The sequence below is a fragment of the Simochromis diagramma genome, unplaced genomic scaffold (genome assembly GCF_900408965.1).
Source record: "Simochromis diagramma unplaced genomic scaffold, fSimDia1.1 OVJJ01000123.1, whole genome shotgun sequence".
Taxonomy (NCBI): Eukaryota; Metazoa; Chordata; class Actinopteri; order Cichliformes; family Cichlidae; genus Simochromis; species Simochromis diagramma.
The window spans coordinates 96,572-123,048 of NW_024386778.1; the positions used below are offsets into that span (position 1 = coordinate 96,572).

General features: G+C 41.7%; 1 protein-coding gene across 16 annotated transcripts in view; it reads right to left on the reverse strand.

The window, feature by feature from the left end:
* Window positions 1-1,974: 1,974 nt before the first annotated feature.
* Window positions 1,975-26,477, reverse strand: part of dlg2 (discs, large homolog 2 (Drosophila)) — a 157,797-nt gene continuing 133,294 nt past the window's right edge. For 10 of the 16 annotated variants that reach the window (XM_040010575.1, XM_040010593.1, XM_040010538.1 and 7 more), the window contains 12 exons: window positions 23,834-23,936; window positions 15,114-15,228; window positions 14,572-14,748; window positions 11,327-11,402; window positions 9,742-9,838; window positions 8,262-8,312; window positions 7,072-7,173; window positions 6,338-6,361; window positions 5,528-5,700; window positions 5,190-5,299; window positions 4,932-5,023; window positions 1,975-2,594 (listed from right to left, as the gene is read on the reverse strand). In XM_040010575.1, the coding sequence (XP_039866509.1) occupies window positions 2,488-2,594; window positions 4,932-5,023; window positions 5,190-5,299; window positions 5,528-5,700; window positions 6,338-6,361; window positions 7,072-7,173; window positions 8,262-8,312; window positions 9,742-9,838; window positions 11,327-11,402; window positions 14,572-14,748; window positions 15,114-15,228; window positions 23,834-23,936 (1,227 nt within the window). In that variant the 3' untranslated portion in view covers window positions 1,975-2,487. Of the gene's footprint in view, window positions 2,595-4,931; window positions 5,024-5,189; window positions 5,300-5,527; window positions 5,701-6,337; window positions 6,362-7,071; window positions 7,174-8,261; window positions 8,313-9,189; window positions 9,325-9,741; window positions 9,839-11,326; window positions 11,403-14,571; window positions 14,749-15,113; window positions 15,229-23,833; window positions 23,937-26,477 lie in introns of those variants that run through there. The other 6 variants (XM_040010551.1, XM_040010544.1, XM_040010567.1 and 3 more) reach the window with 6 other exon arrangements.

Genomic DNA, 26,477 nt, shown 5'->3' on the forward strand with positions numbered 1-26,477 from the left:
TCGTTGCCTCATTTTGGACTGTGGTGCTGACACTCACTAGTCCCCGGCCTCTTTCCTTCCCCTTAGCGTACAGCCTCAGGGTGCTGGACTTGGGGTGTAACCCTCCATGCATGGTCAGGAGCTTCCTTGTCTTGATGTCAGTGGCTTCTATCTCCTCCTTCAGCCAGCTTATTATTCCAGCCGGGTACCTGATCAGGGCAGGGCGTAGGTGTTGATAGCCCGGATCTTGTTCTTGCCATTCAGCTGATTCCTCAGGACTTTCCTGATCCTCTGCAGGTACTTTGTGGTTGCAGCTTTCCCAGCGGCCTCTTCATGGTTTCCATTTATCTGAGGGAACCCCAGGTACTTGTAGCTGTCCTCTATGTCTGCAATGTTGCCTTCTGGTAGTTCAATCCCCTCAGTTCTGACTCCCTTCCCTGTCTTTGTTATCATCCGACTACACTTCTCCAGTCTGAACGACATTCCGTCATTGCTGTATATCCAGGTGGTGTGAATCAGTGAATCGATGTCTCGTTCACTCTTGGCATACAGCTTGATGTCATCCATGCACAGGTGGTGGCTGACAACTGCTCCATTCCATAGGCGGTATCCGTAGCCAGTCTTGTCAGTGATCTCACTGAGGGGGTTCAGGCCTATGCAGAACAGCAGTGGGGACAGAGCATCTCCTTGGTAGATCCCACACTTGATGGTGACTCGTGCTATGGGCTTGAACTTGGCCTCTAATGTTGTACACCACATCCCCACTGAGTTCCTGATGAAGGCTCTTAGGGTCCTGTTGATCTTGTACAGTTCTAGGCATTCCAGGTTCCAGATGTGGGGCATTGACTCATAGGCCTTCTTGTAATCAATCCAGGCAGTGCACAGGTTGGTCAGTCTGGTTTTGCAGTCTCGGCTGATTGTTCGGTCTACCAGTAGCTGGTGTTTTGCGCCTCGGGTATTCTTCCCCATCCCTTTCTGTGCCCCGCACATGTATTGACCGATGTGCCTGTTCATCTTAGCCGCTATGATGCCTGACAGGAGCTTCCATGTAGTACTGAGGTAGGTTATTGGTCAGTATTTGGAGGTGACCGGTCCCTTCTGGGGGTCCTTGATGATTAGGACTGTCTGGCCTTCGGTTAGCCATTCCGGGTGTCTCTTGTCAACTAGCAGCTGGTTCATTTGTGCTGCCAGGGGCTTGTGGAGTGCAGTCAGCTTCTTCAGCCAGTAGGCGTGAACCATGCCGGGGCCTGGTGCTGTCCAACTCTTCATATTGGAGACCCTTGCTTAGATGTCTGCCACTGTGATGGTTACTGGACCCTGTAAGTGAGGTTGCTGTGGTCTGTCATCAGATCCACTAGCCACTGACCATTGCTGTTATGGGTTGCGTCCTTCTCCCATATGCTCTTCCAGTATTGTTCCGTCTCCAGCCTTGGTGGTGTTGTTCTCATATCGTTCCCCTGCCACTGAGAGTACACCTTGGCTGGTTCTGTGGAGAACAGCTGGTTTATTCTCCTGCCTTCGATCTCTCTGGTGTACCTCCTCAAGCGGCTGGCCAAGGCTTGCTTTCCAGTTTCCAAGGCCTCAGGTATGGACAGGTTCCTGTACTTCTTAGGCACCTTCTTCATTGCCCCTACATACATACAACAACTCCCACCAGGGTTTAAATACCCGAGACTCTCCACTGTTTGGTTTAGGAGTGAAAAAGCTTCTTGGATGAGAAGTGAAATGTCTTCACGAAACTTAAAGAAGTCCAGTTGCTTTTCTTTCCAAGCTCCATAGATCACATTACACTAATCTCTTAAATTAAATATGTTCTATAAAGGACTTTTGAATCCCAGTTGAATTTACAGCAAATAAATCTCTGCTTTTGGAAGCGATTTTATTAGGAAAATAAAGTATTAGCTTTCTGAAGTCTAAACAGCTGTCTTTCTTGATTCAGCATTGGCACAGCAGTATCTGGATAAATGTTCCCGCCGACAACAAGAAACAACAAAATAGTTTTCTCACAAATGTTTAGTGTCATGTCAAAAGAGTGAAGGTAGTCATTTAAGGTAGAAATGATACTGTAAATAAACACAAAGCAAAGCAGTGTTCAGCAGTATTTACTAGTTGCAGTGTGCAGTGCCAGTAAGGATGTCAAAATCCAGTCACCGGGTTTCTCTCCATTGCTGACAAAGCAAAGATATCTGCACCGTACATGCCACCTTCCACTTTGTATTAATGCAGCTATATATCCCAAATCTATTTTATTTTTATCCTTTTTGTTTAAATAAGAAAAAAGCAAATATACATACTTTGTGAGCTAAAACTTTATAACATTTTTGTGGTTTACATTCAGGAACATTTAGGTTAAGTGAAAAACAAACAATAATCAAACACAAGATCAAATGAACAAATAAAAAAAGCCAACTTATTCACAATATGTATTTATAAACACTATTTGTTGCCAAACAGTTTTCATATTACTAGATCCTAAAAGTCCAGACTGCCTTCCAGCATAATGAGCTATTATACTTTCTCCTTTGAGGGGATCCAGATATAGGGTCCTGAATGTTCTTCTATGACCTGTTTGCAGTGGGTATAAATGTCCTCCAAGGTTTCTCCTTGAACCAGTGCTGCAAATAAAAAAAACATATGAATGAACCTTCACAGATACATGAAAGTTTGATGTTTTTATTCAGGAAGCCAGGATTTGAAGATTCCTGACATACACTGGTAGGATTGAAAAAACAACAACAACAACCCCAATCCCAGATTTATATGAAGTTGACTCAAACTGGGGGATTTCAACAGCATTTCCTTTTCCCCAATTGCTATTAGATTTGGTGAGTTATTTAGCGTCTCTGTTTAGCTTCTACAATTAGCTTTTTTATGAGTCTTGTGGTCCATGTACTGGAGATGAAGAGCAAATGTAAACTGGTTGTTGGATGTTTCTGGCCCACTGCTAAAGAGACACGTGTTTCCAAAGGACATTTTGCTTTGGCATTCACTCTCCTAACCTATCCATCACAGAAGAAGAGTATGAGGAATGTGAAAGCACTCTACAGTGAAAGGCAGCCTTGATCCTTATACTGTGTGTACCGGTGGATTCATGCCAACATTCCTCTGGGGGAGCATGATATAATGCTCATATGGCACATTTTTCAGTTATTGGCTTTGCTTGTGGAAATATGTAATTCCAGCAGTGCTGTCTGTAAACAGAAAGCATCAACAGTCCAGGTAAATATTACATAACCTTGTGATACATAGACTTCAGACAGAGTGATTCATATATTTTAAACACTAGACTGACATCAGTGCCCACAGTTTTATTTTTTACATGATTTAATTTCTTTATTTATGCAATTTGTAGACTGAATGGAGTTGGATGGTCTTGGCTTCTTCAGCACAATATACTGCATCTAAGCAATGAATGTCCTGTATATCACAATAAAGCATTCACAGCATTACACTGCTTCAAACAATTACAGGAACACCTTTTAGTCAGAATATTTAGCAGAATGCGTTGTTGATCTGTTTCAGCTACTTTGGTGTTAATGAATTAGCCTCGTGTGCACCAAAGGCCCAACAATGACACGACTCTCAAACAGGAACGGTTTAACCTGTGGAGGCCACTGACATTTTTTTCTGACCATTTTCTTTACTAGTTTGCATTTGTCCAGGGTCACTACTGACAGCATGAGCTGATACCTGGACCCTGCTGAGGTTACATACAAGAGTGTGGGGGCCATATAAAATACTACCCAGTGCCATGTTGAGTTAATGGAATGAGAGTTTGGTCTTCGGTAGGTTGATAATTTTCATTTCCATCTTTATTCAAGGAGGGGAATGGAGAGTGTTTTCGAGCGTACAGCTCACACTCCTCAGCCTCCTCGGGAAGGTTGATGTCAGAGTATTGGACGAGGAGACTCCATCCATTAGTTAAACCTCAGATTCAGTTCAATTTAATTTTTCATGTCAATCTAATTCAGTTTTATTTATCTACTGTCAAATCACAACAGTCGCTTTATGTTGTAAGGTAAATACTCCAGAATAATACAGAGAAAACCCCAACACTCAGAGGGCCCACTATGAGCGAGCATAAAGTAAGAGATGGCGTCTGTCTGTCACGGCTAGACGGTCCTCACCGGTCGCCTTGCCAATTTTTGTTGTGTTTGCGTGTACTTTGTGGTGTTCTCCTCTCCATCCTAATCCGAAGCAGACCTATTTAACGGTGCGGTCGAGTCACAACCAACGCTGGAACGTTGAGCTAAACCGGGTAGCGTAGTCGCGATTAGCATACCTAGTTTGTGAAGGAGAGAGAATGTTTTCGTTACTGTGCGTGTGTTTTTCTCATCTGCCTCCAGGATCCAGGGATCGGAGGAGGAGCGGGCACAAGGAGTTGTTTTGGATTGTCACTGCACTGTCACCACGGGGAGAAGCCACTGTATCACTGCACTGCCCTTTTTGGATTACAGACTCGAACTGTTGACTTATTTTTTCACTGTGAATAAATTCACTGTCACTCTGCAAGGAGTCTCGCACCTGAGTCCTTTAACCCAATTCACCATGACACTGTCTCCCAAATCCAAACTGGGAGCTGGTTCCTCAGAAGAGAGGACTGAAGGCTCCGAACGCCTTTCAGTTGTACTGAGACAGGTTTAGAATTCCTAATTTTGTGCGTCTGGTGACATCGTGAGCTCAGACCAGACCAATAGAATTAGTCTTTAAATGATTTTTTAAGTTTCTTTCTGTTTTTGATGTACATCTTTCAAAACTTCAGCAAAGGTAGAAAAGTTATACATGCTAAAATCTTTACAGCGTGCTGTTCTCCTTATTGAGGAGTAGAAGCTTTTTCAGTTGTCTGACTAAACCAATACTGTCACTGATGCCTAAGCTTTGGATTTAGACACGGTTCAAACAATGTTTGAGCTACAGTGATTCAGTATAAATGGTTTGTTTTAACACTGTACCTGTAAAGAATTCACCAAACTCCTGCTCAAGCTTCATCGCCCTGTCAAAGATCTTCTGGGCTTGTTCCTCTGTCAGTCTCTTATTCATGGCCCTGTACACACACACACACACACACACACACACACACACACACACACACACACACACACACACACACACACACACACACACACACACACACACACACGAATAGAAATGTGCGCATCAAACAATACCTCTATTGGTAGTGTGTGACAAAAGACCACATGAATACTCACATTAATGAATCAATAGACTTCGGTTTTATGAAGATGGCGATGGGATAGAGTTGTGCTACTTGTAGTCGTTTGATAGCATTTCCAGAAACATCCAGAATGCAGTGTTTACCCTGAGACAGAAGCACAGCTTTAGCTGTAGCACACAGAATCACACTAGCTCTCATATTAAGATCATTTTAAAACAACTCTTATGTGTTTCTAAATCGTCTTTGCTTTTCAAAGTGCAGTGCAGCTGCTTTGATTTCTCAGAGAATATATTGCACTCTGCACACTTATTATATTTAACTATATTTTAAATGCTTCTCTGTGACGCTGCTGGCAAACAGATCAAATCTTACCCTCTCAGCCACGTATTTGACCGAATGGACGCTCGTTCCATAGAGATTATCATTATACTGCCCAGCCTCAATGAACTTGTGCTCTTGGATATCCTTCTCCATCTGTTCCCTCGACATCACAAAGTGGTAATCTCGCCCATCAGCCTCGTAGTCCCTCTTTGGTCGAGTGGTATCTTCAGTATGAGCAGGAACATTAACTCTTATTAACTTTACATTTGCTATAATTCTATCTAAATGAATAAGTACCTCACTCACATTTTACAATTCTCACATTAACTGTAACAAATTCACCTTTAAAGCTATCCAACAGAGATTAAAGGGCTAAACTGGAAACATGGGATAACACTGCTAGCACAGCACAGTAATAACACGGTAATGCTGGGATAACAGGTTAATAATGAACAAGTAAAATACTGATATACTTGTGATTAATACCAAGGTACTGCGTGGCCTTTACTTCAGTAAGTAGATAGTATTACTTGCATGTTCTGTCTTTATTATCACACTAATACTAAAACCACTCTTACCATGTTATTACCAAGCTGTGACATAAATGTGATCATGTTTTTGAACTCACAGGTAAGCGCCTCTGTTAATATATGGAGAGGATGTGGCACAGAATTCTATATTATTAGTGCACCATAATGATATAATAATAATAATAACAATAACAATATCAATGACAGAAATTCCACATTATACACAAACTGTGGTTCCAAAAAGATGAATGGACTTGTTTATGGGAACTACTTCACTTTAAAGGACTTTCTAAACAGTAGGTTGAGAGAATCAGTTCATGGGCTCACTTACCTTGATAACCTGAACGGTTAGCAGCTTTATATGGTTTAAAGGGTAAATTCAAATAAGAGATGGGTAAATAAAAACATGCAAAATCAAAACTGCTGCAGCTGATGACAAACACAACACACACAACTGAAGAAGACGAAGGCTGATCCTGTTGGGTCAGCTTGTGACAGCTTTCTCTTACAAACCAGCAATACCCAAGCCAATGTCATTAAATTAAGTAATATTTAACACGGTGTTCCTGTGTGGAGGAGATTACAAGATCTATTCTCACAATGGAGACCATATATACTTGGTTTACTACAATGAGAAGGCTGGTGGAATCTGTGTGAGCTGTCCCTCAGCTACTGATTGAATCGCTGCAGTTTTCTATCCATTTTCTCAACAGTTTGTATAATTTAGGGGCGCAGGGAGCTGCTGCCTATTCCAGCTGTCCAAGGGTCAAAGGTGGAATCTACCTGAGCACCAGCAGAGTGAGACAGACAACCACCCACTCTCACATTCACACATACTGTAGAATGGCCACAGACATGCATGCTAACCAAACATCCATGTCTTTGTACTGTGGATGGGAGCCTGAGAGAGTGCAGACAGTAGCAGGGAGAACATGCAGACTCTACACAGAAAGGTCTCCAATGGATGCAGACGTAGACATTTCTTCCATTAAGCTGGAATACTAATCTGTAATGTCCTGTTTCCCACTTCGTCCTTACATTAGCAATGCAAAGTCAAATACGTACGCGGCACACAAGATCCAAACTTGTCTGGGAACTCTGATATGAGGTCATCATTGATTCTTTCCTTCATGGGTCCCAGGATTATGACAGGTCTGGCATAGTTAACTAAAGGAGAAACACAGACTTCATAAAAAGTAAACTCTTAGAGGACCGTAGCATAGCTTTAGTTATGTTGTTATCATCTACAAAGGATATATCGATTCTTGTAATAGAAAAATGAATAAATAATAGAAAATCTGTAGAGTAGACAGCAGCAACTGGGAAACTGTACAGTTCTTGCAAAGTTTATACGTTTCGATTTCACACGCGGGGCAGTTTGTGGTGAGAAAATGTATTAAAACCATCCCTAACTTTGTTGGGCTGCTTAACAGAAAAGAGGAATAATATGGAGTTTAGGCTGGCACACAAAAACTATTTGGAAAAACCTAGTTTGTAAAAAAAAACATACGAAACTAAATTTTAACAAAATATATAACTTCAAGAAGTCATAAAAACCAAAAAAACAATCAAGGTGTCAGAGTGGGCTGTGGGCTGTCAGAGTGGGCTGTGGGCTGTCAGCGTGGGCTGTGGGCTGTCAGAGTGGGCTTACCCCCAATGCATCCACCCGTGTGACTGTTTGTGAATGTGGCATGTGCAAAAATTCCCAAAGCCCGAGATAGCTGTGACGTGTTTGTATCTAAATCAACAACTTGAAAGTGAAGCTCATTAATGCTCAGTGGCTGATGTGTCTAACGCCTGCTTTAAGGACACAAAAGAATTAATAAATTAATTAATTGAAATAACAAAAACCCACAACCAACACAGCCTTTGTTCTCACAACATCATACAACTAATTGTCCCCAAAAATCAGAACAGAATTGGGGCTTTTAAATCCGCTGCCCCCTGTTTCCTGGAATAATCTGAAACTGTCAGAGTTGGTTATGTTGATGGAGTTTAAGTCCATCTTTAAGGAACGAGAGAATAACTCTGTTAGTCCGTGTGATTGTTTTTAATGTCGCTCTTAACTGATCTGTTATTGTGTATTTTTCACATGTTTGTGCAGGATTTTGTATTTGTTATGTACTTATGTGGTACATGTATTTTTGACTTTTGCTGCCATGATGCCAGGTCTCTTTTGGAAATAAGATTTTTAATCTCACTGAGGTTTTTTCCTGGATAAATAAAAGACTAATAATAAAAAAGTTTTAGCTTACCTTCATGACGCATCACTGGTTCATATGAGAGAATCACTTCCTCTTGACTTCCTGTTAGGATATTTCACAAAATATAGTGCTACCTTTAGCTATCAGAATTTGTGGGCAACAAAGAAAAACCCATCAAAATACATGTAACAGTTCGAGATAACTCTGTAATAATCAACATTTTATTCATGTTTTACATTTACTGATATTTTAGTATCTTCTAGTTTACAAATGAGAACTTCAAAAAAAGTACACGGTGGTTTCAGTGATGCGTTTGTGTTGTCAGTGCTAATAATTAGCTAATTTAGGAAACTCTTAAAAACATAAAAACGTGCCTTGATTTGAATTTTAGGTACTGAAACACGCATAATTAAATACTCTCAGTATTTCGCAATAATCAAACTACTGGACATAAACACATACCCGCAACGCTGAAACATGAACTCCAACAGCAAATGACATTTTACTGTAGAAGGCCCAAACAAACAGATGTAACTGTGGCAACCTCTAAGACTGTCATTCAAGCTGCTATGCTCATAAACGAAAACAAAAGCACCATGCAAACATGCATGAAACAATATCCACATAGTGAGGCTGGAATAACAAAGATCATGCTGGTGGAGTCGTGAGAGATCCCAGTGGTTCCTCCTTAGGCCGAATACAAGGTCATAATTGTGTCCTGCAGAACCTGCGACCCTTAACAAATCATGCAGTTCTCAGATAATGCAAACATTACAGACGCGCCAAGGTATAAATGGCACAAGCCACCGAAAGCATAAAAACTAACCCAATATATGTATAATAAGATTTCAGTAGTTTAATTTAAATATTTGTCCTCTGATGCATTTTAAACGATTCTTAAAGTCTTATACAAGAAAAAGATGGTTACTTGAAATCCTTACATGACATTATACAGATATTGAACATTTTTAAACCTCTGCCACATGTCATGTTTTAGTGGACCAAGAAGCAAGATAAAGCCAACAACTGCAGCATGCAGTAATGCAGGCAGAAGAACAACCAACTTACTTAATGTCTTTGTCCCATACCCATCATCACCTATCCCCAGGATGTCCTATTGGCCGTCCACAGAGAGTCAGAGCAGAAGAAAGAGAGCAAGGAGGACAGCCACAACATAAGCAAAAGGTGGAGGAAATGAGGACAGAGGGTGCGGCCCACAGATCTGTCCTTCTCAAAACAATGAGCGGCCAGCAGCGAGAGCCAAAATACCAAATGTTGGACTGTACCTAGATGATCTCTGAAGGGAAACTGGGTCATATAATATCACCACAAAATGAACAGCAGTGATTATGAGAGCAGTGATTATCGCATTTCTGCATCAGAAAAGGACAGAAAACAAGGATGACTGCAAAGAGTAAAGGCCTCCGTGAGGTTCCCACACTTGGAAACACACCTGTGGTTTCCCTTCTGGTCTGACGTGTGACCTACACTGACTGCATGAAAGCACGTATGTGTCTGTGAGCTTACTTACGGTCTGAATCACTGCCATCCTGCTCACCATCTTTGTTCTTGTAGAATGGGAACTTTCGTGTAAAGATGAAATTCTTTTTACGTTTGTCAGTGAATGACTGCGAAGGGAGAGAAAGCATGGGGCAAACAGGTGTATCATTGTCATGCAGACAAAACTGTTTGCAGGAAGTAGAATGTCAAGAAGTTAAGTGTGAATCACTGCTGCGTGTTTTAATTTGACCTAATAATATGCGAAGCTTTGAGCCGAGCTGGCCACAGATAGATGAGATCAACCAAAGACTGTCAGACAACAACAGCAATATATAAAACGACCGAGCTTCTTCTGCTGTATTCCTAAATAAATCAGTATGAGATTGCACACTTCTTGACATGCCACCCGTTTAAAATAAAAGCAAAGTGAGAGACAGTTACCCAGAACATGCCATGAAAAATAAAATATAAGAAAGAGGTTCCATAAGGACACGTAAAAACATGCAGTAATAGAAGGAAAAGATGGAATTTGAGAGGATGACAGCTGAAATAACCTGCCTGTATGATGTGTGTCTGTGGTTGTAGAATATATTGCACTTGATGCTTTGTAAATATACCACATCTGTTTCCAAAATGAAGTTGAGCTGATAATTCACAGGTGGTGTAGGTTTGACTTGTGGGAGGTAAGATTAATAAATGAAGCACATCTACAGCTGTAAGAAAGGGTTTGTGGCATTGTCAGGATTTTTGCACTGATGGTTCTTATAGAGCGCTTTTCTACTCTGAGCAGTCAAAGCACTTTACACAACTTGCCTCATTCACTCTTTTCCATGTAAGTGCTCTCTAGCTAACATTCATACTCCGATGGATGCATCGGAGAGCAACTTGGGGTTATTGCCCAAGGATACTTGGCTCGCAGACTAGAGCAGGCAAGGATCGAACCACCAACCTTCTGATCAGTAGGTGACCTGACTGACCATGTGTGAAGTCAACTATACACAAAAAACTGCTTGTTTTTCATGTCAAGTAATCACTCACAGTGCCGGCTGGAAAAATGAGTAAGCCCCTGACTTCACCTAGCCAAAGACTCCTGCATGATCTACAACACTGAGCAAAGCTCTGTGGGGAGCTGAAAATGCGCAGTGTTATATTTGGAAGTTAAAAGCCTGGCAAACCTTTACAAACCTGTAAAGTATGGTGGAGACAACCCTGGGCCTGCGCACATTGTCATCACTGGATGCAACCAAAAATGAAATGTGGCAGAAGAATGTCGGGGCAGGAAGTCCATGACCTGAAGCTTAGTAGAGGTTGGCTGATTAAACAAGGGTGCAAATCAAAGCACACAAGTAAAATATCAAGAGAACTGAAACAAATACAAATGAAGACGTTTTACAGAAGAAATGATCTGATGGACTTTTCCAAAGTTAAGCTTTACTTGCCTGCACTGGAAGTGATTACTTGTTTGTTCATGAAGGCATAAAAATGTTTGTCTGTGCTAACTTTGTTTGTGTGGCAAAGCAAACAGCAGGTTAAGCTTCTCATACATGTTCAGTTCTATCTGAACTAGCCTGTGGATCATCGCACTAATAGAAATTTCCACTTTGCGAGGTACTCACCCCTTTTGACTCAAACGACCCTGGCTTGGCATTGAATTTAACAGTCTTTAGACGTGCCCGCTCTTTCCTTTCCACCCTGTTGAGGAAATAACTAGTCAGCTGGTTATAAAGCATCAGAATTAAAGTTATATGTATAAAGTTTAGCAACTGTGAGGAGAAGAAGGAAGTCTTAACAATTTCTACACCATATGGAAAAGATATATATATAAATCTTATAAAGTTTGTATCTGTCTTGTGTGAAACTTGTATGAAAAGCGTATAAGAGTGAAAACAGATATAAGATCCCTCGAAAAATTATATAATGAAACTTGTATGTTTTGGACACTTCCTAAAACAATATATGAAAGTAATGAGAAAGTGGCCACTTTCATGAGTAAATCATATACGTTTTTACTATTTCTTTTCCATATGGGACTCTACACGTACTCCTGCCCTTTCCAGTGATCACAGCTAAACATCAGCAAACATCAGGTGTGTGGTAACACACTGCTTATTGAATTGGGTTCATTGTGTGCTTCATCCTGCCCACTTTAACTGCTTTTACTTTTCTCCAGTATTGCTGATCTTACCAGTACCTCACTCCTGATACTTACTGAGCAACTGCAAGCTGAAGCACCTGAAAGTACTTGAAGTTGAAAAAACCCCAGTTTTAAGCTTGTTTTAACAAAGGCTCCTTCAGGGGACAAAAAATTAATAGCTGTCCAAATACAGTATCATGGCCCTGCATTTGTACACTGCTGAATGAAATTACAGGAGCACTTCAAAGCTAACAGAAAAGCTCCTAGTTGTTGCATCCACATTCACCTTGTATGAATTTAAAAAACCTACATCGCTTTGTTCTCAAGTTCAAAATAATGACTTCTGTTTTTTTAATTCAGTTACATTTTATTTATTTAGCACCAAATCACAGCAACAGTCACCTCAAGGCGCTTTATATTGCAAGGAAAAGACCGTTAAATAACACAGAGAAATCCCAACAATCAGACGAAACACGGTGGGAGGGAAACAGCAGAACCAGGCTCAGGGCCATCTGCTGTGACAGTGGGGGGTGAGGGAAGGGAGACAAGACAAAGAGAGCCCGAGATCAAGAATCAATAATGCTTAATTATAGTTTATTAACCCATGATGAGTGAAAATGGGCGAGACAAGGAGAAATGCTTAGTGCATCATGGGAGTCCCCCAGCAGCCTATTGCAGCATAACTAAGGGCCGATTCACGGTCACCTGATCCAGGCCTAACTATATGCTTTGTCAAAAGGACCTCTAACCTTGAGGTCAAGGTCACCAAGTTTTTGGTGGACACACCAGTTGCATCACTTTCAAACTCCCGTGTCTTTGTTCTAGAGTTTTCACACTCACAAGATTTTCAGAAAATTGAGGCAGACCTTGAGGCCGAAGTCACCGAGATCCAAACTCGTGTGAGATCTTTAGTACTAACACCCACACTAGCAGTCAGGTTTGGACACGTTTAATTCTTTATGTTTCTTTGACCATTTACATCGTAGATTCTTACTGAAGGCATCGAGACTATGAATGAACACATGTGGAATTATGTAGTAAACAAAAAAGTGTGAAATAACTCAAAACATGTTTTATATTTTAGATTCCTCAAAGTCGCCCCCCTTCATGCCTGGATTGCTTTCAAGTTATAGCCACCCACAGGTGACTGTGGAGGCCGGGCTATCAGCTCACACAGCCTGGAGGTGTGTTTGGGCTCATTGTCCTGTGGTTGCAGGATGCTGTGGTAGCCATGCTGGGTCAGTCTGCCGTCAGTTTTGAATAAATCCCCAACAGCGTCACCAGCAAAGCCCCCCCACACACACACACACAAACACACACACCTCCTCCTCCATGCTTCATGGTGGGAACCATGCACGTAGAGACCATCGCTCACCTTTTCTGTGTCACAAAGACACGGCAGGTGGAACCAAAGATCTCAAATGTGGACTCATCAGACCAAAGCACAGATGGTCTGACATCCACTCCTCGTGTTTCTTGGCCCAAACAAATCTCTTCTCTTTAGTCGTGGTTTCTCAGCAGCTGTTTGACCATAAAGGCCTGATTCACACAGTCTGCTCTGAACATGCAGAGATGTGTCTGCTGCTGGAAGTCTGTGTGGCACCTATCTGGGCTCTGATCAGAGCTGCTGTTAACTTGTGATTTCTGAGGCTGGTGACTCGGGTGAATGTATCCTCAGCAGCAGAGGAGACTCTTGGTCTTCCTTTACTGAGGCGTCCTCATGTGAGACAGTTTCATCGTAGTCTTGATGTTTTTGTGACTCCACTTGGGGACACATTCAAAGTTTTAGCAGTTTTCCGACTGACTGACCTTCAGCTCTTAAAGTAATGATGGACTGTTGTTTCTCTTTACTTAGCTGATTGGTTCTCGCCATAATATGAATTCTAGCAGTTGTCAAATAGGCCTGTCAGCTGTGCACCAACCTGACTGCTGCACAACACAACAGATGGTCCCAATGTCATTAAGAAGGCAACAAACTCCACAGATGAACCCTGACAGGCTCACCTGTGAGGTGAAACCATGTCAGGTGACTACATCATGTAGCTCACTGAGAGAAGGGTCAATCACGACACTGGACGGAGGGAGACACAGACAGTAAACGAAGAGGGAATCAGGGCAAAGAGGAAACACCTGGGGGAGACTATCAAAGTAAAATTGGAAGTGCGAGAAACACGCACTGAGATGCAGACTGACGAAACCCAGGGCACAGAGGGAGGACAGAGAGGGCGAGAGACAAGTAGGGGAGAACACACATGTGTGAGAGAGAGACGGGGAGACGAGGATGAAACACTAGGAGGGAAACATGGACTAAAGGAGACGAAACACACAGAAGCGAGCAAACACAGACATGACTGGGGGAACATACGACATATTTGTGACACGAATCACAATTCAAACCTAAAGCGAAGAAACAAAAATCCCACATTTGACAAATGGTTTCTGCTCTTTGATAATGAAAACACCTTTTTGGCATTTTTGCTTTGTTTGCTGTATCGACGCCTTTCAGATGAATTTGATTCTGCACCAGTGTTATTCAGGACTGGGATACGTTACGTTTTGGCTTTTGTTATCACGAAGGTCTTCAGCTCTTTGACTTCCCTGAGGTGACTATTGTTGTTGGTGATTTATAAATAAACTTGAATCAAAAACAGCCTGTTTTTGGATAATGACTAGTTTAGAAGAAACTAGTCAATAGTATTTTCACACATTAGTGTATTCACTTCTTACCGTCTCTTGCTTGGGATGACGCCCATTTCCTCGCTGTCACCATGTGGAGTAACACGGCGAGCCTGCCACCATTCATCATCGGAGGCGTTGATGACGTGCAGGATGTCCCCAAACCTGAAGCCGAGCCCTTGGCTGGGAAGACCGCTGTCCTTTGACTTTTCATAGTCAAAAAGTGCCCTATTCCACGAAAGAAGAGCAGTAATAAAATAATAATCCCTGTTTCTTTGCAGTAAGTGACTTTTATTCTAAATAAGCAAAGAGAAACTAGATGCAGGATTTCAGCAGTTATAGTTACTATAGTAAATAGTGAATGTGTTTCTGTTTCAGTCACACATCTCAAACCCGATTTGAATATCTGCATAAATCTTCATCTTAGTTAGGGTCAGACATCTATGCATGAAGACACACAAGCTTACAAAAGTAAATGACGCAAAAGCAGCTTTGCTGTTTAGCCTGGGATGTCTGACTGCAGAATGGATGTTTTTTCATTTTCTGCATTCTTTGAATTCACCACAACCATCTAAAATCCAAAACAGACCAACCTAACATAGAGTGATCTTTTCTGATTGGTTCGCAGGGATCCTGACCCAGAGCTCATGCTGTGGTTCATCATCTGTTCCCGCAGGTCGTGGATTTTGGCCTCAAAACGTCCGTACTCTACAAGACAAGGTTAGCGTGGATCAGCACTGACAGTCTGACACCAATAAGGTCTTGAGTAATTATCTTTAATGGAATTTGCATTTAGATATTGTTTAAGGTATAACTGTCATTGTAAGGTTATGTCCGTCTGCTCTGTTTATTATCAGGCCTTTTAGTTCCCTTGGTTCCCTTGTGTGATCACTGCAGCTGTGTTACCTGCTGTTCCCTCTCTATAATCACCTCTTGTGTATATATCTTCAGCTGTCCTCATTATCCTGCATTATCAGTGTCACGCTTTGTCTCTCGCTCACTTTTATGCAGCGCTTTCATCTAAAACACACAGAAACACACACAGTATCTTGTCTGAGGACTTTATAACTAATAAACACTGATGTTGTGCCATCAGTGTTTATTAGTTATAAAGGTTCAGGAGTTAAGTTTTGGGCCAAGAAACAAGAAGAGAAGTATACAGCAGCTGTTGCTGACTAACAGATATTCTATAACTGTCTGCACGTTCAGTCTCATGGTCAGTTTCCACTTTTTTATATTGTCTTGGTTTCTTTCTCCCTGGTGTCTACACACATCTCAAATCTGTGTGTCAGCAGTAGACAGAAAGGGAAACACCTATCTCTCTGCAGTGGGTTCTTATTAGCAGCATGCATTCATACCTGACCTATGAAAATAGAGACAAAGGCATTTATCCCATTTCAGCACATCAGCAGCAGGACAGTGTCACAAGCTGCTGTATAATACAATCAGATATATAACAATACACCCCAAAGAAATAGGAGACAGATTCTCTGGTTTCCTTTTTTACGTCTAAAAGAGGAGACGTTCCCTCCCACTGCTGCTCATAGAGCATCAGATGATTGTGGGGGTTTTGTCTGTTTCTTTGTACTGCTATAAAAAGCACTTTGAGGCAACTTTTCTTGTGATTTGGCAATATATGAAAAAAGGAATTAAAAAAATAAGACTACCTTTGAAAACATATTTGTATATTTATATATGCTGATGAGGACATGGACAGAGTTTATGCGACAGAGGAGGATGTTACAGACGGGGTGAGGCAACACCTGAAGGGAGCAACAGAAAAAGAAGGAACGCAAGACTGTGAGTCTGACAATGTCTCAGTATGAAATCACTGTGGCTGGCTATATTGTTTTCTCACTAATACTTGACCTCTTTTTTAAATAACAGGAAAATAACTAAACTACTAACTACTAGGAGACAAACACTAAGTTTCTTTGTTTCTTGTTTTTTGTAAACATATCGTTGGCAAATTGCTCTAAATTGCTGCATATTCTTTGGTAGCCAGCTGGCACTTAGGCTTGTTGGTCCGGAGACCCGGCAGCGCCTCACCCAAATACTCTGCTCCACAGACCCTAGATTTACTTCCTCCTGTTCCAGTGCAGGAGGATCCACCAGTTCTGCACTGAACATGTTGACTCACTTTGGCAACACAAAAGTGAGCCACTTACTGTCTTTTCTGTTTTAACCAGAAACATAAAAATGTTAATATTAAAGCACTAATTTATTGAACACTGTTTCATAGACAGTGTTTGGTGCTCAAGCCCAGCGAGCTAAACTGTCTCGTGAAGACAGGAGAGGAAGCTGAAGTCGATATTAGAAAAGTTGCTGAAATCATAACAACTTTTCAGAATTGTAATAAATTAGCGGAAATATTGACAGTGTTTAATCTGTAACAGATGTGTTTTTTAAGAACAAATGTCCATGGTTTGAATTATGCCTAGTTCATAATTGATCATTCTTGCTTGACGTTTGACATTTAATAAGTTTTCTTTGCGTTTAAAAAACAAATATAAAAAACAAATACATGGTTTATACTGTTGACAAAGGTGGGACTGTCTCCCATTATATCTGAGCGAGGGTAGAAGGACAGAACATCAAGCCTATTATGTTTAAAGTGTTGCAGCTACACACAGTGAATGAACACTGTGAGAACAATGAGGTAAATCAACAGAGTGTGTGCTTTGGATAAAGCACATAGAGATTACACTATGAAACACACACACACACACACACACACACACACACACACACACACACACTATACTGTGCATTGTAACATGAACAAGAAGTGATGCTTGTTAGAATTTATTTTTTATCTTGTATAACTCATTATTTATATTCACAATTACCTCATAATTTACACACGTTTATCTTTTACTACACAAATATGTATTATAGAATAGAGGGTTGAAAGAAACTGCCACAGCCATACAGCACAAGGCCATAGGAAAAATACTGGACAATGATAGGTGGACACACTGGCTTTAACACACCAATGGGGAGGCAGCGTCCCACCCAAGTACCCAGGCCCAACCCTGATTAGCTTCCAAGATCGGACAAGATCTTGGAAGCTAATCAGGGTGGTATGACCATGATGGAGCCTTTACTGTGTTTCACTGATGGCTGTATACACGCACTGTTGTACCTCCCTCCTTACCTCCTCTGTATATACTGATGACAACTTAAACTTTATATACATAAACCTGTTTGTTTCACTTGGTGACTTCTTGTCAGCCTTAGCAGAAACGAAGACAAAATAAGACATTTCTGATGAGACTGATGAACAGCAGATAGATCCACTGAAGGAACAGACATGTCTTTCAGGTCCTGTGTCAGGTTTTGCTTTTTCCTCCTGTTTCTTAAGAACATGACTTTCAGATACTGTTTATCTGCTGTAGATTATTTTTTAGACCTACTGCTTCCACATTCCTCAGTTTTTTTAAGGACACACAGTTCACTGTGCTAGGTTATACCAAGTGTTTTGGCTAATAGCTCTAAGATGTTTTAAATAAAACATCGAAGCGACTGTCTAAAAAGCGCCCAGTTGTAGATTTTAATTGGATGGAGATCAGGAATGTTTTTCAGGTCATAAACCTGGTGGAGTGGAGAAAACATGATGATTAAATCAGTGGCTTGAAATTTAGCAAAAAATCAGTTTAAAGAAGCAGAATGCTTGTTAAATGAGAATTTATTACCTAAGTACTTCAACAACCTTCAACAAAACACACTACTTTGCAAAATATGCAATAACATTAGTTCCTCCTAATGTGGGAAACCACAAACTTGTTTCACCCACCACCTGAGGCAAAAACACAATCAGGCTGTGAAGGAGCAGAAGCTAGCAGCTGGTGATGGACTCAAATGTGATCAAATGACCCAAGCATTACCAGCTGCACTTGCTAGTTGCAATCCACACGGCAGAAAGAGCAAATGGTGGATGGAAACTGCTGATGCAGTTACACGTTGGAAAAGCAAGTGGTTCACGCTCTACCCAAGATACAAGATCCCAAGGTATGAAATACAAGCACTATACAAGCATTTCTCGTTTAAGTACTTTCTGTTTACTAATTACACACACTGATTCTGTATTGTCATAAATATGATTATTATCTTTAAATGATATTTTGATATCATTTTGAGGCTATATCGCCCACGTCCACCCCCAATCACCTGTGCAGTACTCTCAATAAAAATCCTTCCAATAACCTGTTTGGGGAAGCAAATTGTTTTAGATTTCTGATCAGCTGATCAACACTTCACTGAGTCCACGTAGCTCCTAGAGAGGAATTCTGATAGAAGATAAGATTAAAAATGACACAAAAACTAAACTTAAATCTCATTAATGAGAGATAGACTTAAGTGTTTTTAAGGGGTCGTTCAGTGAGAATTTTCACATTAAATGGGAACTAAAAATACTTTGGTTCTCTTTTTCTTTATTTGTGAAACACCATGGACGTATTCAACGTATATGCTGCCTCGGTGAATAAACTTCACAATAATATATTTTCTTGAAATGCTGTAAATTGGTTTGCAAACATCTTGTCCACACATATATTCATTCTGACTGTGTTTCATTTGCTTGTGTATGGGGTGTTTCCAATGCAGATATTGCAATAAAGAAACATTTTTACACTACAATGAACTATTCTTTGTCTGACAAAGTGTTCAAGAGTGAAAAGACTTCTGCGAGATTCTTACATTGCGTCCATTGAATATAAGTGCATAGGTAAGTTTACGTACCCTGGCAGAACTTTCAGACAGTATGGATGATAACACACAACCTTTTCTTTCACTCGTTGTTGGCTGACGCCATTTATTGTCAAACTGTGGTTACTCTTTTTTTTTAAACACAACACAAACTACCCAAATGACCCAGATCAAAAGTTTACATACCCTGGTGACTTGCACACGACACAAAAAGGTTAGAAAGGCTATGAAATGTCACCATCGTCACCTGTGATGTGTTTGCTTGTAATCAGTGGGTGTGTATAAAAGGTCAGTGACTTTCTGGGCTCCTGACAGACCCATGCATCTTTCATTCACTGATGTTATTCTAAGTCACGAGGAAAGCAAAAGAATTGTCAAAGGATCTGCGGGAAAAGTTGAACTTTATAAAAAAGGAAAGGTATATAAGAAAATATCAGCAATGTTCAAACTCTAATTAAGAAGTGGAAAATTGGGGGTTCTGTCGAAACCAAACCACAGTCAAGTAGACCAACTAAAATTTCAGCCACAAGTGCCAGAAAAACTGTTGGGGATGCAAGGAAAAATGTACAAATAACTTCAGGCTTCACACAGGACTCTCTGAAAATGTGGTGTGGCTGTTTCAAGATGCACAATAAGGAGGGACTTGAAGAAAGATGGGCTGCATAGTCGAGTTGCCAGAGGAAAGCCATTACTACACAAATGCCGCAAAGTATTCCACTTACAATATGCCAAACAGCACAGAGACAAGCCTCAAACCTTCTGGCACAAAGTCATTTAGAGTGATGAGACTTAAACTGAACGTTTGCCACTTGGAGAGGAGTCAACAAGGCGAACGGTGAAAGGGCCACCATTCCTGATGTGAAACATGGTGATGGATAGCTGATGTTTTGGGATGTGTGAGCTACAAAGGCACAGGATATTTGATCAGAATTGATGGCAATAGGAATGCAGTAAGCTATCAAAAAAGGAATTTTTTTTAAATTGAGTAAATTTTGCATTCATCAGCCTGGAAGCTGCAAATGTGACGTACTTGGACATTTCAACATGACAATGATGCAAAACAGAAGGCCAAGTCGGCCTGTCATTGGCTACAGCAAAATAAAGTGAAGGATCTGGAGAGGCCATGCCAGTCTCCTGACCTCAATATCATTGAGCCACTCTGAGGAGACCTCAAACTTGCAGTTCATGCAAGACAGCCCAAGAAATACAGGAACTGGAGGCTTTTTGCCAGGAAGAATGGGCAGATTTACCATCTGAGAAAGTATAGAGCCTCATCCACAACTACGACAAAATACTTCAAGCTGTCATTGATGTTAAAAGGGGCAATACAGGGTAGTAAGAACTGGGTATGTAGGTGGGGTAGTTTGTTTTGTGATTATTATCTAAAAAGAGTAAATACAGTTGTTTGCTTTATTGAACATGTGCTCAGCATCAGTTATAACAGCACAACAACGGGTACGACAGCTAGGAATAAAACTGGCACTAGGCAGCCCTGCTGCAAAAACATCAGATGGGCAACATGGGCACTAACATAACCCAGTATATAGAATAGAATAGAATAGAATAGAATAGAATAGAATAGAATAGAATAGAATAAACCTTTATTATCTCCGGATGAAAAATGTGGGTGTTACACAGCTCTTATAGCAAGGGGAATATAAAATATAAAAGGGAGACACAAAGTGGTCCTATATACATAAGCAACTGAAGTTCGTATATACAGGTAACGATGTACAGAAATATGTATAGAAAGATTGTACAGAGATATGTATGAAATGTACAGTGAACAAACAAGCTGGTGAGTAAGATGACCAAAGGATGTTAAACTGTGTTATAGAGTCTGACGGCTGCTGTAAGAATGACCTGCGGTAGCGCTCCTTCCTACACTGTGGGTGTAAAAGTCCACTGCTGACCGAGCTGCTCAGTGCTCGTACAGTCTCATTCAGGGGGTGGGAGGTGATGTCCATGATGGATGTTAGCTTAGACAACATCCTCCCCAACCTGCTCGATGGACTTCAGCGGATGGTCCAGGACAGAGCTGGCCCTCCTGACCAGTTTGCTGAGTTAGGTCTACTCCCTAATTCACACCGCCCACAATGGCGGTGTCGTCTGAGAACTTCTGGAGATGGCAAGTGTCCGTGTTATAACTGAAGTCTGCAGTGTACGGGGTGAAGAGGGAAGGAGCAAGTACTGTTCCTTGTGGGGCCCCGTGCTACAGACTACCACCTCAGACACACAGTCCCTGCAGTCACATACTGGGATCTACTGGTGAGGTAGTCAACAATCCACGAGGACAATGATGGTCCACTCCCATCAGTTGCAGTTAGGGGTGCAACGATACACAAAATTCACGGTTCGGTTCGGTTCGATACTTTGGTGTCACGGTTCGATATTTTTTCGATACAAAAAAAATGTTCATGCCTTTTTAATTTGTCATTTATTAAAATTATAAATATATATTTTAACTCAAAAGTACAGTTTTTAAATTTAACCCTAACCCTTGTGCGTGTTTTTTATTTTGACAGCGAATGCGCACCTGTGGACCACTTATGTGCAGCCCTGGTTATTTAGCTCGTCATATTGCAGCCACAGAAATGATTTTGTCCATGAAACCATAAAGCTGCACTTTCTTTTTGCCTTATAGTCTGATTTGTCATAACTTCTCCGTTTTGTGGTAAGCTTTTCTTTGGCTGTCACTTCTTCACCCTGACCTGTCTTATTTGGCTCAGCAGAACTAAAATATAAATCCTGCTGCTTTTACACACGCACTCACATAAGCTCAGCGATTCTCTGCGCGATCAACCTCTCACATGTTTAAGCTTGCTGCGGGAGATTTCACTTGTCATGTTTGCATAGTAAGCTAACAATTAATAAGACGATGTCAGAGGAATTGGTGCACAAATTATCATCACTCACCAATCAGTGCTGTTGCTCTCTATACACAGTTCGCACGATTGCAAAGTGAAAGCAAAAAAACAAGCGCAAATTCAAACGCGATTTCAATATGTCACATATTGACAGTGGCTCACCGATGCCAATGACATAATTACCCAGCTACATTTCTGAAAGAATGCAAAAGCATTGACATATATTTTTCCTTCCTACAATAGCCCGACGGGCAGGGAAGAGATAGATTTTGGTAGCCCGACTGAAAAAATCGCTAGCCCCAGGACGTCGGGCTAGCGATATTGCGAGCCCTGTATCTGATTGAGGAATCACTCATCTTTGGAAAAGAGAGTTTATTACAGAGAAATGTCTCTTTCCAAAATAAAAGCTATACTATCCGCTTCTTCTGGGCTATATTCTCAGCAGCATAAGGAGAATCATGTGCTAACAGCTGTCTAAATGACTCGGCTAAAGTTAGTAGCATGCTTGTTGTTTTTGTCTTTGCACTAGGATGATGTCGGCGTAAATGTGCAGTCATATTCGTTGTGTTCCCACTAGTGCTTTCAGGTTAATCTCGTTGAAATGACCTTAATGCCACAACACGGCAAATCTCCGTTAACGAGCTACCGCCGATCGCCCCGTGCATGGGGCTAGACGGCCAACACGTTAACGAGCTAACTGCGCTAACACACTAGTTCCCACCCATGTAATTGAGCATTGCACGGCACATCCAACATACTGTTTTACTTTAGTCCATGACTCGCTTACCTTCAGGGTCATACGTCACATGAAAACCAAAATAATTCCAAACGCCAGATCTGAATGAGGGTGGGGGAGGTCCATGTTGCAAGGAGAGCTTAACTTCTGTCTCGCTAGCTTGCCCTGCGCTCTTCCTTCTGACGATGCTGTCTGTGTTGAGCGCTCAGTGAATCTGCATTCGACTACTCCGCCTAGGCTGCACTGTCGAGCCTAGGCGGAGTAGTCGAACGCAGATTCACTGAGCGCTCAACACAGACAGCATCGTCAGAAGGAAAGTTGATAAAATAAATTACAAATTTTGTATTGTTCGATACATATGCGTACCGAACCGAAAGCACTGTATCGAACGGTTCAATATCGATACGAATATCGTTGCACCCCTAGTTGCAGTGTCTCTTTAATGCTCTACATTCAGCTTGGAGATGCTGGAATGCCCTGTATCACAGTGGCTACGTAGCAATCTGCCCGAGCCTGTGGGCTACGCGACAACGTATTGGCGATGTCATTCGAGATTCAAGATTCAAAGTGTTTATTGAAATGCTATTTCTTCTGTACACATGACAATAAACACTTTGAATCTTGAATCTTGAATGACAAATGTTTTGCCAGGGACATAGACGACCTCCGGCTTGTACCTCATGACATCTTGTAGACACCTCAATGGAGCCTTGAGTATAACAACCAAACACCAACCATGAATGAAAAGAAAAGTTTTTGTGTTATCATTCATATTGTCTGAAAAATGGTTAGGAAATCATAAATTCTGCCAGGGTATGTGAACTTATGAGCACAACTGTACATAAGGAGGTCATCACTTGGCCCAATTATAGCCAATTTACTTAGAGGCCCGCAAAGATCTATTTAAGCATTGTCCTGTGTAGGTTTGTGCTGATTAATAAGGCATTTACACCACATGATTGGTGTGCTTGTAAAGTGCATTAACTTTTTTCAGCTGACTTACCTTCAGGTCTGTACTGAGCAATGATGGTGACCACTTGTCCTGCTCCTTTTAGGGCTGCAGCTGCTTGTTCATGTGTGGCTCCTTGTAGGTCAATGCCATTGACCTATTTTAACAACAAAGTTGAATTATTTTATTACAGTTTGCTTTACTGTATATTGTGTATTGACCTGCAATACAAAAAAGTGTACTTTATTTCACCTCAGTGTTAATGCATGGTGTCCATTAATAGGAGGACAATTCAGCTTCAGATTTAGTTTAACCCATTTATCAATTTCATTGTGAATTTTCCCAAATGACAATTGTCAAAGCCCTTAATTAAAATTAAAGCTGAAAGTTTTCACTATCTTTCATCCCCTCAGGTGGGGTGGGGGTTGTGGGGAGGAGAGAGGTATGTGTGTATGATCCTCAAGCTTGGGTCCTCCTGAGGTTGAAGGTTCTATGGAGTACCTCAGCTGTTCCTACTACTGACGCAGACCACTGATGTTGTGGGGTGAACGTGCTGGAGCCCTCTTCCAGTTCTGGGGTTACAGCTCCTACTCTACTACTCCTACTACCACTGGGACCATTCTGGATTTTATGTTCCACAATTGCACCAATTGTTCATTCAGCCCCTGGTACTTCTCTGTTTTCTCATGCTCTTTCTTCCTGCTGTTGCTGAAACCAAAACTACAGTCTTGTGTTCCTTTTTAACCCCCACAATGTCTGGTTGGCTGGCCTGTATACTGCTTCATCAACCAAACTAGTTTTTTGGTCATTGGGTGTTATTTCCAATGCCCATTTGAAACCTGGATCCTCTGTAGCTGGGTACCAAGACAACATACCCTAGGAAGACCTACTAGATGATATGAATGCAGCACTCTGGACAATACCTACTGTGACCATAACCAGCTGATCTACACTACGGCAGCAGTGATCAGTGAGATGCTTGGCTACAAGTTGAACATGGAGAAGGAGACTTGAGGCCAAAATCAAGGTAGCATGGAGGGAGGTTAGCCAACTATTGGAGCTGCAGAAAGGTGCGATGAAGAAGGTGCCTAAGAAGTACAGCAAACTGTCTCATACCACAGGCCGTGGAAACTGCCAAGCAAAGACTCACAGCCTTCGCCAGCCGCTTTAAGGGGTACACCAGAGAGATCGAAGGCAGGAGAATAAACCAGCTGTTCTCCTCAGAACCAGCCGAGTGGCAGGGGAACAGTTTGAGAACAGCACCACCAAGGCTGGAGACGGAGCAATACTGGAAAAACATATGGGAGAAGGACACAACCCATAACGGCAATGCTCAGTGGCTAGTGGATCTGAAGGCAGACCACAGCGACCTCCCTGAACAGGGTCCAGTGACCATCACAGTGGTAGACATCCAAGAAAGGGTCTCCAGTATGAGGAGTTGGACAGCACCAGGCCCCGACATGGTTCACGCCTACTGGCTGAAAAGCTGACTGCACTCCACGAGCGTCTGGCAGCACAAATGAACAAGCTGCTAATAGATCAGCCACACCCAGAATGGCAAACTGAAGACCGGACAGTGATGATCACCAAGAAGTTACCGGTCCCATCCAACTACCGGCCAGTAACCTGCCTCAGTACCACTCAGTACAAGCTCCTGTCAGGCATTATAGCGTCTAAGATGAATAGGCACATGGCTCAATACATGAGTGGGGCACAGAAAGGGATTAGCAAGAAGATTAGACGTGCAAAACACAAAATACCGGTAGACCGAGCAGTCAGCCAAGACTGCAAGACTAGGCTGACCAATCAGCCTCCAGTGCACAGGGCACTGCCTGGATTGATTATAAGAAGGCCTATGATTCAATGCCCCACACCTGGATCCTGGAATGCCTAAAATTATACAAGATCAACAGGACCCTAAGAGCCTTCATCAGGAACTCAATGGGGATGTGGTGTACAACACTAACTTCCAACTTCAAGCCCATAGCACAAGTCACCATCAAGTGCGGGATCTACCAAGGAGATGCTCTGTCCCCACTACTGTTCTGCATAGGCCTGAACCCCCTCAGTGAGATCATTAACAAGACTGGCTACGGATACCGACTACGGAATGGAGCAGTTCTCAGCCACCTCCTGTACATGGATGACATCAAGCTGTATGCCAAGAGTGAACGAGACATCGATTCACTGATCCACACCACCAGGATATACAGCAATGACATTGGAATGTCTTTCAGACTGGAGAAGTGTAGTCAGATGATAACAAAGAGAGAAAAGGTAGTCAGAACTGAGGGGATCAAACTACCAGAAGGCAACATTGCAGATACAGAGGTTAGCTACAAGTAACTGAGGATCCCACAGGCAAATGGGAACCATGAAGAGGTTGCTAAGAAAGCTGCAACCACAAAGTACCTGCAGAGGGTAAAGCAAGTCCTGACAAGTCAGATAAACCAGGGGTGTCAGACTCAATTACACAGTGGGCCAAAATTCAAAACTGGAACAAAGTCGCGGGCTAACATTAATATTTATTGAAAAAAAAATCTTCCTCCAGATATGAGAATGAATCTTTTCTTATGGACTCAAACAAGTTTTGCTGAAAAACTGAATATGGAATAAGGAAAGTTTAATGCTAAACAATATATATATTAGCTGTATAATACCAGTAGGCCAGCTCTAATAGTAATTTGGTATGGCTTCG